Source organism: Arvicanthis niloticus, chromosome 12, assembly GCF_011762505.2.
Source record: "Arvicanthis niloticus isolate mArvNil1 chromosome 12, mArvNil1.pat.X, whole genome shotgun sequence".
In the NCBI taxonomy this organism is placed as follows: Eukaryota; Metazoa; Chordata; class Mammalia; order Rodentia; family Muridae; genus Arvicanthis; species Arvicanthis niloticus.
In genome coordinates this window covers 10,254,730-10,267,581 of record NC_047669.1, presented here as the reverse complement: position 1 = coordinate 10,267,581, position 12,852 = coordinate 10,254,730, and the positions used below count along the sequence as shown (strand labels likewise).

The 12,852-nt window shown below is 45.0% G+C and overlaps 1 protein-coding gene across 2 annotated transcripts; it reads right to left on the bottom strand.

Annotated features, from left to right (window-relative positions):
- Positions 1-392: 392 nt before the first annotated feature.
- Adipoq (adiponectin, C1Q and collagen domain containing) lies at positions 393-11,632 on the bottom strand. Of its 2 annotated transcripts, none has more exons than XM_034515366.2 (3): positions 11,478-11,632; positions 2,697-2,918; positions 393-1,081 (listed from the first exon to the last, which is right to left on the bottom strand). In XM_034515366.2, exons 2-3 carry the CDS (start codon positions 2,908-2,910, stop codon positions 561-563), a joined length of 735 nt encoding a protein of 244 aa, XP_034371257.1. In that variant the 5' UTR covers positions 2,911-2,918; positions 11,478-11,632; the 3' UTR covers positions 393-560. The 2 variants fall into 2 exon arrangements, with proteins under 2 accessions (XP_034371257.1, XP_034371258.2); XM_034515367.2 differs by lacking the exon at positions 11,478-11,632 and adding an exon at positions 3,432-3,560.
- Positions 11,633-12,852: the final 1,220 nt, after the last annotated feature.

The following is a 12,852-nucleotide window of genomic DNA, read 5'->3' as shown; positions in this document are numbered from 1 at the left end:
AAATTGAGACCCGCAAATGAGGTGGGAAAGAGACCTCTGCCAACACTCCAAATGGGCATGTGCTTTTGAAAAATGGTGCCATCCAGTGAGAACAGACCATACTCTCTACCCTCCAATTTTAGCTCTGCCAGTTTAATACTTGTGGGTCTTTAGACATTCATAAACTCCGCCTAAAGACCTCAGCTGTGAAAAGAGTAGATATCGTATTTCATATGTACCTTACAGGATTTTCATAAACAAGATTTGTGTACACTGAACAGAAACTAGCATGGTCTACTTTCAGATAGTCATGAGAAGCTCCTATACCAAATGTTATTTTCATTCTGTTATTGCTACTATGTAAGAGTCGGGAGACCAGGGAGTGCTTCTTTTCTGGACTAGGAACACAGAAATTATTTTTTATAAAGTCATTTAATGAATGAATGAGTACCCATGTGGATAACATTCAGAACCCTCAAACTAAGCAATAAAATCAATCTCTCAAACTAAGCTGAAAGCTTGTCGACTGTTCTGTGATTCCTGGGATGTTTAGGCTAAGGGCAGCTCTGAGTTAATTGCAATCAGTTGGTATCATGGTAGAGAAGGAAGCCGGTAAATGTAGAGTCATTGACATTATCTGCATAGAGTCCATTGTGGTCCCCTTCCCCATACACCTGGAGCCAGACTTGATCTCCCACCTCCAGATGGAGGAGCACAGAGCCAGAGGCCTGGTCTACATTCTTTTCCTGATACTGGTCGTAGGTGAAGAGAACGGCCTTGTCCTTCTTGAAGAGGCTCACTTTCACATCCTTCATGTACACCGTGATGTGGTAGGAGAAGTAGTAGAGCCCTGGAATGTTGCAGTAGAATTTCCCAGTACTGCCGTCATAATGATTCTGTTGGTTGTAGAAGATCTTTGTAAAGCGAATGGGAACATTGGGGACAGTGACGCGGCTCTCCAGCCCCACACTGAATGCCGAGCGATACACATAAGCGGCTTCTCCCGGCTCTCCTTTCCTGCCGGGAGTTCCAGGAAAGCCTCGTGGCCCCTCAGCTCCCGTCAGTCCAGCATCTCCTGTCTCACCCTTTGGACCAAGAAGACCTAGAAAGTGAGAAGAACTCTGTGAATGTCAGGAACAGCACTGCCCAGACTGTTTCCAGTGAGAGGCATTATTTCCGGAACCTCTACCCACAATCCATTTGACAGGACAAGGAAACATGTCATCTCCATTTCCCATGCTTTCCATGGCCTGGCAGGTTCCATAAGTTCATCTCCAACCTTATTTTTCAAAGCCCTTATGAGTGAATTAAAAGATGAGTGAGCGGACTGATGATGAATATTCAGAACTTTCCAGCTAGGTACTACATCCTCGTTCATTGTTCTCTGGTTGTGAATGATTTGCTCTGGTAGAAGCTCTGAGTTATTTAGTGGTCAGTTGGGGGTCAGTAGATGTCCTGAACATGATGTATCCACTTATTCATTCATCTATTCACTCCTTCATCCCATGCCTCTCCATATGCTCCCAAGCACAGCACATTTCCAGAAAGGAATCTCCTGTAAGTATCCATATAGTCAGTCTACTTTAGTGGCTCGGTGTGCACTGACTAACCAACACTGTGCTGCCTTCTATTCCCTCTGACCAGATGTCCCCCTCCTCTACCCTCTGGAACCATCCTTCTGAGGTGTGGCTCAAGCCCTACCTCCTCAGAGTAGCCCCACTGTCAATCTGCATCCTCACTGAGTACACCTTTTGTGTATCCCATGCCTTCAGCATCCGCACATACTCAGATGAGCATGTTCCCTGCTGGAAGACATTTTCTCTTAGTGACCACGACCCAGAGTTTTGTCTGTTGTAAAAATTATTTAAATCCCAGCCTGGGGTTTTTTACCCCGCCTTTGGTTATTGAGTTCTCGGATGAAAGACACACTCACAGCCTTTATATTTACAATAAGCCTTAAACAGCACAAGCACTGGGCAGATGCTCCCCTCTATGTTGTTAGACTCTACTTTCCTGTTGATAACCCTGAGTTATTACTTACTATGTTTCATCTGGGCTGCTCTCCGCTCCAATTGGGCTGCCCTCGGGGCCACACTCTCTTGACTCTTACCCCATGGCCACTTCCTTGCTCTTCTTTCACATTCTTCTCCTCCTCCAAACCCAACCCCAGGAAACCTAAACTACCTATGTCTCTCCGGCCCAGCTACCAGCTGTTGGCATCTATTATTTACCAATCAAAGATAACTTGAGGTCAGGGTCACTCAGTGTCTTACATGCAGACTCTCTCATTTCTGGGGCACAGTCTGGGGGGGTGGGACCCAAATTAGCATTAGAATACAAGCAGCATTAGGCCAACCCACTACACCTGTCTTCTTGACTAAACCAAGGTACTGAGTGCTTCAGAAATGCATGAAAAGTGCTTATGAATGCCCATGGAGAGAGCAAGAATTACAGAGAAAACAAGAATAGGAATACATTGGTAGTATAGAGGGGGTAGGCAGAGAGAAGGAGATGCAGATGGAGTGAAGTCATGGATACCTAGTGGGTACCAACTAGTCCCGCTCAAGGAGGACAGTGGAAGCTTCAGGATGCTTATGAACCACAAAAAAAGGGGGTTTGCCTCTTGCAGAGGCCTCTTTGTCTAGGCCTTAATTAATCATTGGAACACTGGGATCACTTACCCAAAGGCCCCCTCTGTCCAGAACTCTTCTACATACCTGCATCTCCTTTCTCTCCCTTCTCTCCAGGAATGCCATCTCTGCCATCACGGCCTGGTGTCCCATTGTGGCCAGGATGTCCTGGGATGCCTGCCATCCAACCTGCACAAGTTTCCTTGGGTGGAGGGACAAGAGCTTTTGCCTCTTCCGTTATAGCATCCTCTGCATGACTGGGCAGGACTAAGAGGAACAGGAGAGCTTGCAACAGTAGCATCCTGAGTTCTGAAATGGACAGGTGCATAGTCACGGGAAGGACAGACTCACAGGGCACATCCAATCAGGACCTGCATCATGTCCTATCCATCTAGGTGAAATCCACTCCAAAGATCTGCATCTACAGACTCTCGATTCTCACAGAGAGCCTTCAGTGGCTACCCAGTCCTTACTCTCCCAGGAAGCCTTCACTCAAGGTCTTAGTTAGGGTTTTACTACTGTGAACCCTGACCAAGGCAACTATTATAAGAATAACATTTCATTGGGGCTGGCTTACAGGTTCAGAGGTTCAGTACATTATCATCAAGATGGAAACATGGCAACATCCAGGCAGGCATGGTACAGCAGAAGCTGAGAGTTCTGCATCTTCATTTGAGGCTGCTAGCAGAATACTGGCTTCCAGGGAGCTAGGACTGAGGTATTAAAGCTCACCTCCACAGTGACACACCTACTCTAACAAGGCCACACATCCCAACAGTGCCACTCCCTATAACAGTGCCATGCATATACAAACCATCATACCCAGACATCCTCCTTCTCTGAAATCTGCAATGAGTAGCAAAGTCTCCTGCATTCAGTCTCTTTTCAGCCTCAGAATTGTAAATCCACAGGTGACGGGGATGTGGCAGGGATGGCCTGATTCCAGTCGTCCCATCCTGAGCACAGGACCAGACACAAGGAATATTCCAGGATCCTGTCCTGGGATTCTCTGCTTGTTCCATTCAACTGTAAACGGCTCCCCACTCCAAGGCTCTTCTTTTCTCCCTCGTTTTCATATATACATGCACACTTGTGAGCACTTGTGTGCATGCATACACACACACGCACACACACACACACACACACCCCTATACAGAAACTCTTTGGAGATTACAGCGGAAAAGCAACTCTAATTCCAAAGAATCTGCTTATTCTTTTAAAATGGCAGAAATCATTCTTCACCTAAAGCTCCTCTGCTTCGGTCTTGTCATTTCCTAGATTTTATTATCATTTAAAATATATGCATTGCCAGTCTATAAAGTGGCTATGGCCAAGATATCTGTAATGGTTTTAAAGCTGGTTTGGTTTTTTTTTTAGCTTATTTCCACTTCAAAATATTTTATATTCTGCAACAAATTATATCATATATTGATTTAAAAATAACCAATCAAAGCTGTCCTCAGATGGGCAGCTTTTCTAAAACCTATCTTTCTATTATATATTCCAGACATAAATTATAAGTACCAGAAATCTAAACTTTTTGTCCTTTTGGGTTTTTGAGGCAGGGTTTCTCTATTGTAGCCTTGACTGCCCAGAATTCACCCTGAAGTCCAGGCTGACCTAGAACTCAGAGATCCACCTACCGCTTCTCCCAAGTGCAGGAATTAAAGGCATATGCCCTGATTAGCTTTAAAAAAAACAACTTATTTTGGTTGTGTGTGTGTGTGTGAGTGTGTGTGTGTGTGTGTGTGTGTGTGTTTTGGAACTGGAGTTATAGATAATTGTGAGGCACCACAGAGGTACTAGGAACCAAACGCGGGTCCTCTGGGAGAGCAACAAGATCTTAACCTTTGAGCTGTTTCTTCAACCCACCTAAACATTACATTTTTAAGTCTTTTAAAAAAGATTTAATTTTTTCATTTGTGTGTGTGTGTGCGCGCACACACGTGTGCTACCTGTGTACAGGAGCCTGTGGAAGCCAGAAGAGGATGACAGATCCTCGAGAGCTGGAGTTCCAGTGCTGGGAACCGAACTCAGATCCTCTGGAAGAGTAACGTGCTCTCTACACTACTGCGCCCTCTCTCCAGCCTCTTTTTAAAATCATTTAATATACACACCAACACTGCAAGATACCACACTGCCAATAGCACATTAGTATATACACACAAAGACCTGTCTCAGGCTAAGGGTGTTGCTCTGTAACAGGGCATTGGCCTAGAATATACCTGGGTTCCTTCCTTGGCACCACAAAGAAAAAAAATAAGCCGACCTAGCTGAATTATTCTGGCCAGCTTTGGGCATTTTCAGTTTTAAAAAGTGTATTGCTAGCCAAGAAGAGTGGCACAAGCTTGTAATCCCAGCACTTGGGAGGCAGAGACAAGTGGATCTTTGTGAGTTTGAAACCAGCCTTTTCTTTGTGAGCAGAAAAGCTTGGTCTACACAGTAAGTTCCTGAACATTCAGAGCGATATGGATTTTCTGTCTCAAAAAATCAAAACCAAAACAAACAAACAAAAACAAAACAAAAAAAGATATTGCTGTTAAATTTAGTGAGTAAAATAAATGGTTTCCGTTCTTCAGTCATTAATAAATTGTACATTTTATTGAAAGGGCTGTTTTTTGATTTCCTCATTAAGTGCCTGTATAAGTGTTCTCTGTCCATTAACTTACTGAGGTTACAAAGTGTTTCTTCTGCACTGTTGTGTCTTTGATATGTTTTGATTTGAGATTTTTCAGGGGGGGGCACTATTTTGAGAATGAGTTTCATGGAACCCAGTCTAGCCTCAAAGTCATGGCCACTGGATTTAAGATGACCTTTTGTCATCTTTTTGTGGCCTCATTGCCACCTCCCAAGTGTTGGCACTACAAGAAAAACCACCACCACATAGACTTCTTTTAAAGCTTTATCCATTTTAAACATAGAGTCTTTGTATGTAGCCCAAACTGGCCTCAAACTCAGGGCACTCCTCCTGCCTTGGCCTCTCTGAAACTGAGATTACTCAGGCGTACCAGCACACTCAGCTCCTGTAACATTCGGCTGGTTTTGTGTGGAGGTTATTGTCCCCTCCCCCACAGTGCTGAGACTCATACCCAAGGCCTGTCTATTCATCTCTGCAATATCTTATTACTAACGTCTCTGCAAGCAACTGTGTGAGCGTGTGTCACCATTTTGTCTTCTTACATCACACTGTCATGACTTGCCCTCTAAGTGCAGATCAATGTCCTTCTGTTTGTCTATCCTCATTTCCAGGTGTACAGAGAGTCTGTTGTTTATGTCCTCAGCTCTGTTGACATTTTCCTTCATTCCCAGCATTAAACAGCTCTTATTCCCAGAAGCACTTGGTAATATCCTGTTTTCTTTCATTTTTCACTCGATATATTTAATATTCTTTACTGTACTTGTGACTTTTTTTAGTGGTGCTGTAAACTGTGGCATAAGATCATTTAAAATACCTTTGATTAAATTCATCTTTGTACGCCCTGTCGCCTTGGCTCATCATTCTCTAAATATCCAATTCTAGTTAACTGTACACGAATTAAAACTGGCAGCTGTGGGAAGGAGAGGGTCAGAAACAACTGCCTGAGCGTTGCTCTTGGAGAGCAGGAGTCTGCCCTAGACTGGCCTATAGTGTCTCTGAGTGCCTCTGTCGCCATCTACTGAACCTGGAGTGATCAAGAACCTAGTCTCAGCAACTGCCACAAAAGAAACAGAGCTTAGGTCTGGCTCTTTCCCAGAATAAAAAGGGCAGGGTAGAGAAGACCAGATGAAAGTCCCCAAATGCTCCTCCTGTAATTAGAAAAAATGCTTGCCCTGGAACTTTTTTTATTACAGTTAGTTAGTTAGTCAGTCAGTCTATTGGTTAGTCTATTGGCTAGAGTTTTCTGGTTCTCTCTCTATTGAAAAACCCTTCTTACCCAAGAACACACTCTTCCCCCACACCTCTGTGTTCTCCATGCTTTTCTCTACTCACAGGTATGGTTGTTCAGGATCCCCAGAGTGGGATATGGAGGAGGTACTAAACACTACCTGTCCTTAGCTGTTCTTTCTTAAGATTCATTTTTATTTTTTAGTAATTTGAACTTGCATGGGAGTGTGCAACTATGTACAGGCACCGACGGAGAGCAGAAGGCATTGAAACTAAGTTACAGACAGTTGCAAACCAGGCCCTTTGCAAAATTTCCTCTTCACATGCTGTTAACTGCTGAGCTACATTTCCAGCCCCTAAGCACTTGGGTGCTAAGGACAGATCCTGACTGAAGGCTTCACTTTCACCTAGTTCTGGATGTAACGTCAGCTATGGATAACCACTGAAGGACAACACAGAATGCCTCATTATTTTTGAATTCAACATTATTTCTGTTTTTTTTTTTTTTTTTTAATGTAGACAAAGCAATTGCTGCACTTGATTTTGAAAGACTTCTGTTTCTACAGGGGAAACACTACTGAATGGAACCGAGTGCTGAACAAAAATCTACAGCTAGAGCGTGCTACAAACGTTTTGGATGGGCGTTGAAGGTAGAAGACAAGAATCCAGTAAAATGCTTTACATTTGGAAAGTCTTTGCCCCACTGTCTCACTGAATGATCACAGCCATTTTGGAGACAATGTGGGAGTACCCAGGGAGACGCGTGCTCAGGTATAAATAACCAGTTCTCACCCTTTATGTGTTTGTTGGAAGACTAAAGGACAGAACCCACGAACCATGCTTAGTGGCATGTCTGGAGTAAGCTAGTGAGCAATGGCTGTCACTTATGACTGCACTGATGTAGGGCAAGGAGCTGGGGCTGCTGAGAGCTTGAGTGATAATCCAGATCCAACAGGAAATGGAGCCCTGGCCTGATAGCAGACTCTGACACAGACCAGGAAGAGAAAAGTACGCACATACCCTGCCTTTTAGTACCCCTCCCCATGGGGAGGTCGTGAGAGACCAGAAGACTGTCAATCAAATTACCTGGCTTCCCAACCCTCTCCTCCTCATTCTGCCCCCATCTGCCTCCCTGGCCTTATGATCTTTGCCTAGAAATGTGATGTCACCATATTATCATATCTTATAAACTTACAAAATACTGTATGTGTTCGTGAGAGAAGGGAAGCCAACAAATATTAATGCATCATCCACTGTGGAGAGCTGTTGAGTTTCACTTCACCCACATGGCCTTTAATCCCAGCATGAGGGATGCAGAGGCAAGCCAATTGCTGTGAGTTTGAGGCTAGCCTGGTCTACTGAGTTCAGCACAGCCAGGGCACTTTTATCTGTCACACAGAGAAACCCTGTCTCAAAATTTAAAAATAAATAAATAAACAAAGACATAAATAAATGTTGTCTGATGACCCACACTGGCCTTCCTAGCAAGTGGCACAGGAGTTATGCAGAGGGAAGGCTGCAGTGTTCCAGGAACACAGCATAGTGAAGTAGATGTGAAACTCCACTTTGACCCGTTGGCATCTCAATAGCAACATCAGAATCTTGTGAAATTTGAGACTGGGGTTTCCTCTGGGACTGGCAGAAATTAGTTTACAAGGAGAGAAGAGGTCAGTGAAATATGGTCTCAATATGCCTGGCTAGTAAAGACCACAAAGCACAGAGAAATGCCACAGCCAAAAGCAACTCCAGGACCCTCCTATCCTTGCTTGTAGAAGCAGAAAGGCTGAGTGCATTTCCTACACCCTCATGGAAGCGCTCTGTGTGCTGGAAGCCTGGATTGTCAGTTGTTTTCACCTTCATGAGACTCCAAGGAGAGAACAAGAAGGGAGGAAGCTGAGATACAGAAAGATGAACCTCAAGAAATTTCCAGCTTACAAACCAGTGTGGCCTGCAGCTGCCTCTAAGATTACCCTCAGAGCTTGGGCCCAGCATCCTAACCTGCTCAGTGGGGTCGTGTGAGATGAGGAACTGGAGAACATTTCTGATGTATAACAATTCTGTGGAGTAGCATTTGCATAAGATACTTCTTTTTTTTTTTTTTTTGTTTTATGAGATGGAAACACACACACACACAGAGAGAGAGAGAGAGAGAGAGAGAGAGAGAGAGAGAGAGAGAGAACCTCCTGACTGCCCTGGAACTCTTTGTAGGCCACGCTGGCCTTGAACTCATAGAGACCCACCTGCCTCTGCCTCCTGAGTGCTGAGGTTAATAAAGGTGTGCCCCAGCACAAAGCACGTTTAGGTTTTATCTCATTTAGCGTGTCTTTAGCCTTGTTTCTTGCTGCAATATACAGGAGAAGCTGAGACCTGAGGAGGCCAAGATGCTATTCTTTTTTTAAGATTTATTTATTTTAAATGCGTGAGTATACTGTCACCATCTTCAGAACACATCAGAAAAAGACATCAGATCCCCTTGGTGATTGTGAGCCACTGGGTGGTTGCTGGGAATTGAACTCAGGACCTTTGGAAGAGCAGTCAGTGCTATTAACCACTGAGTCATCTCTCCAGCCTCTGAAGTAGCCCAAGGGTAGAGCTCAGTGGTGGAGTGTTGTCTAGTGTGTATGAAACCCTAAGTTCAATCCTCAGTGACACACAAAAAGCAAACAAATAAAAAGTAAGTTGATATTCACAATTTCACAATGGCACAACTCAATCATAAATGGCAGTTCCAGGAGCTCAGGCACCTCTATCTAACTCCTAAGATTATCCAGAGGGTGTCAATCAGCCTTTGGAGAGCTGTTAGCAGTCTCATGTCCATTATATATGTATACACACACTTGTATACTCTCAAGAAACTGGCAAAGCAGTGCATCCCTCCATGGAGTTTGTAGGATGAATTCATGATCAAAACCTTTGCTTTCCAAAAGATACCGACTCCTGACTTCGGCCGAGTGCATTAGGGCTACTGGCCCTCTGGGTTGATGTGTAGCTAGAATGTTTGTCTCTGTAACCTCCTTGGAAAATGAGGGCTACGGGAGATGCGTTTCCCAGGCAAGGATGACAGCCTGAATCAATCCCTGGATCCCACATAAAAAGCAAGATTCGGTGGTGGTCACAGCACCCCTGAGACTGACGGTGGGTGAAGACGGGAGAATCGTCCCAAAGCTTCAGGACCAGGCAGTGCACAGAGTGGAAGAAACAAGAGAGAACCCCTCAAATAAGGAAAGAAGGGAGGAATGACTCCCAAAAGTTACCCTCTCACCTCCGTGTGCCTGCTGTAGAATGAGCGTGTCTGCTCACATTAGACTCTTTCGTGTAAATGCACACACACACACACACACACCATTTGCAAGTGCTCTGCTGATGAGTGCTTTCTTGTGAAAGCATGAGGACCTGAATTAGATCCCCTCCAGAACTCATGTAAAAAGCAGTCACCTTTAGCCCTGACACTGGGGTAGGGGATGCCAGAGACAAGAATGTCTCCAGAGGCCGGGCAGTGGTGGCGCACGCCTTTAATCCCAGCACTTGGGAGGCAGAGGCAGGCGGATTTCTGAGTTCGAGGCCAGCCTAGTCTACACAGAGAAACCCTGTCTCGAAAAACCAAAAAAAAAAAAAAAAAAAAAAAAAAAAAAAAACCAAAAAAAAAAAAGAATGTCTCCAGAGATCAATGACCTCAGTCTGGCCTCCTTTGTCAAGCTCCAGGTCCTGTGGGAGATCTTGTCTCAAAAAAATAAAGCAAAGATTAAGAAAGACACCTCATATGGAAAGATACCTCTGGCTTCCACATACACATGCATACAAATTCACACACACAAGACTAGAAGCAAGCCTGGTGTCTCTTAAGTTTCCTCAGGACACAGGGAGAGGGGCATCAAGGATTTCTCATTAAGCCTTGGGAACCAAACTGCTCGAAGAACCAAGCTGCACTCTTGTGCCCCTCTGGCCTGCTCGGTCTGCCCTCTTGCTTCCAGAATGACTCTGACCAAACTCTCTGCTCTCCTTTTTAATGAAGTCACGGGGAGTGAGTGAGATGGCTCTACTCTTGTAATGTGTGATTCAAAATCTATTCTCAGCACACATTTGGGAGCCAGCGAGGCAGGGGGATCTCTGTGAGTTCGGTAATAGTCTGATCTTTGTAAATTCCAAGCCAGTAAGGAATACGTAGTGAGACCCTGACTCAAAAACAAAATTTCTTCAGACCAAGGACTTACAAATCATGACACACAAGAGGCTGCCTTGACTTCCAAACCCCTCCCTCCCTCATCTCCTCTCCCACCAGGGTTCGGATTCTGTGTTCCGGAGCCATAGTTGGGTTTGACAAAGACCAAGCAGGTGCAGTGCCTCTGTCAGAAAATATCTTTCAGAATACAGCTTTCTGTCCAGATTGCCACTATTTTCCAGGTTCTGACCACTTTGTGTCACCCAATCTCCGCTCAAACATTCCCTAAAATGTCTCTATGCAGATAGATGTCCCCAACTCCTCAGACAACACCCATATTTTCTGTCCTGACAAAGTGTTCTACAGCGCATGCTCCGCGCATATCTGTTAAATAGAACGAAGTGATAGAGTCAGATCCTACAGTCTGAAGTCCAACCTCAACTGAGCTTCCTCAGGCTGCCTCTCTGCCTGCTTCTCCTGTCACTGTAACTCATAAAGCTGAGAAGCAATAGATCCCACTTTCTAACGGAGTCTCATCTGTGGATAGACCCTCCTACCTCACTAATTCTGGGTTCCTTTTGCAGTGGGCACCCCGCTGTCAAATGAACGGGGCAAACTTCAGGTTAGGCTCAAGCATGTGGACCGAAAGGTAATTGTTTCTTTTTTAGAGCTTTGAAGAATTAAAAAAATCCCCAAAGCTTATCTGCCCCAACCATGTATTCATGGTCTGAGATTTCTCTACATCTATCCTCGCACTACCGCAGAGAGGAAAATCTGAACACAACCCAGCTGGGATTGGGCGCCCATACCCTTCCAGCCAGGAGTGTAGTAGAATGGTTCTTACCTTTTGGTGTAGTCAGATCCACTCGCAATCACACAGACGGAGATGAGGAGAAAATGGCCAGGTCTCATGAGTCTGGTACTCATGGGGACAGGCAGACCCCACCTCACCATTAGCCAGCCAATCAGGACCAGTAGCCAATGAGTGGGCTCCTTGCCCCTGGCAACTGCCTTAAGACTCCTCCCTAGGGAACCTGGTTTAATCCAGCTTGACTCTGGGAAGCCAAGTAGAGCTTCTGTCAAGCCTTCCTGTACCCAGGCTTTAGCCATACTCTACCATAGCAACAGATGGGTCAAGGGTAAGGACAGTAATAAAAACAATATGCTTCTGAATGCAATGAAAAATATCGAGTGAAAATGAGTTGTTCAGGGGTCAGGAGACCTCCCTCTCCCATAAGTTTGTCCTGGAGAGTCAACGACACTAACTCTCACATGGTATTCTTTTTCTGTGTAACTAGATGTGAAGGTGTGTGGTTCAGACGTTAATACTTCAGAAGAATGAAGACGGGTTGCACTAGAATAAGAAATAGAGGGGCTGGAGAGATGGCTCCGTGGTTAAGAGCACTGGCTGTGCTTCCAGAGGTCCTGAGTTCAATTCCCAGCATCCACAGTAATCCCATGGGATCCGATGCCTTCTTCTGGCATGCAAATGTGCATGCAGCCAAAATACCTATGTACATAAACAAATCTTCAAGAAATAGAAGGTGTCCTCCACTTGCTAGTCTGGATCCCATACTGAGGAAAGACCATGTATATGAATTCTGAGAGCTGATGTACAGGAAGGTTCCTGGTGTGGTGTGAGGCAAGTTCAAGGCCCTTAGCAACACCAAATTCTAAAATCTATGGTCCCTACATAACTCAAGCCCAATGTCACAGAACACTTACCTTGACATTGGAGCACCATGTTTTAAGAGTTTTCTGGTTCTGAGTTTCAAACTAATGTTTTAAAAACTCATTTTCTGTGAATAGATAAACCCCGATTTCCAGACCCCTTAAGTATATACCTCTTCTGTCTTATTAGGAGCCCAGCTCTGGGCTGACAGCCAACTGCAACTAGCAGTCACCACCCCCTAAACTGCTCCTAAAAGGCTTGGAGTTGGAAAGGCCATACCTTGGGGACCTCCCAGTGAACTCACATCTTATTTTTGAAAGGTCACTGCTGATTCTTGGGAGCACAAAGCTGATGAATTAAACTGTGAATCCAGAAAGAGGTCTGGATGCCAGCTGCAGCTTCAATAAGACACTCAGAGACAGAATGCTCCCAGGCAAAGGCTGGGCAAGCGTCTGCTACCTCCAACTACCACCTTCCACTGGCCACACAGAGCCTAAGAGGCTCACTTTACTAGTGGGTAGGCCCAGCAGCGTCAAGCCCACCAAGG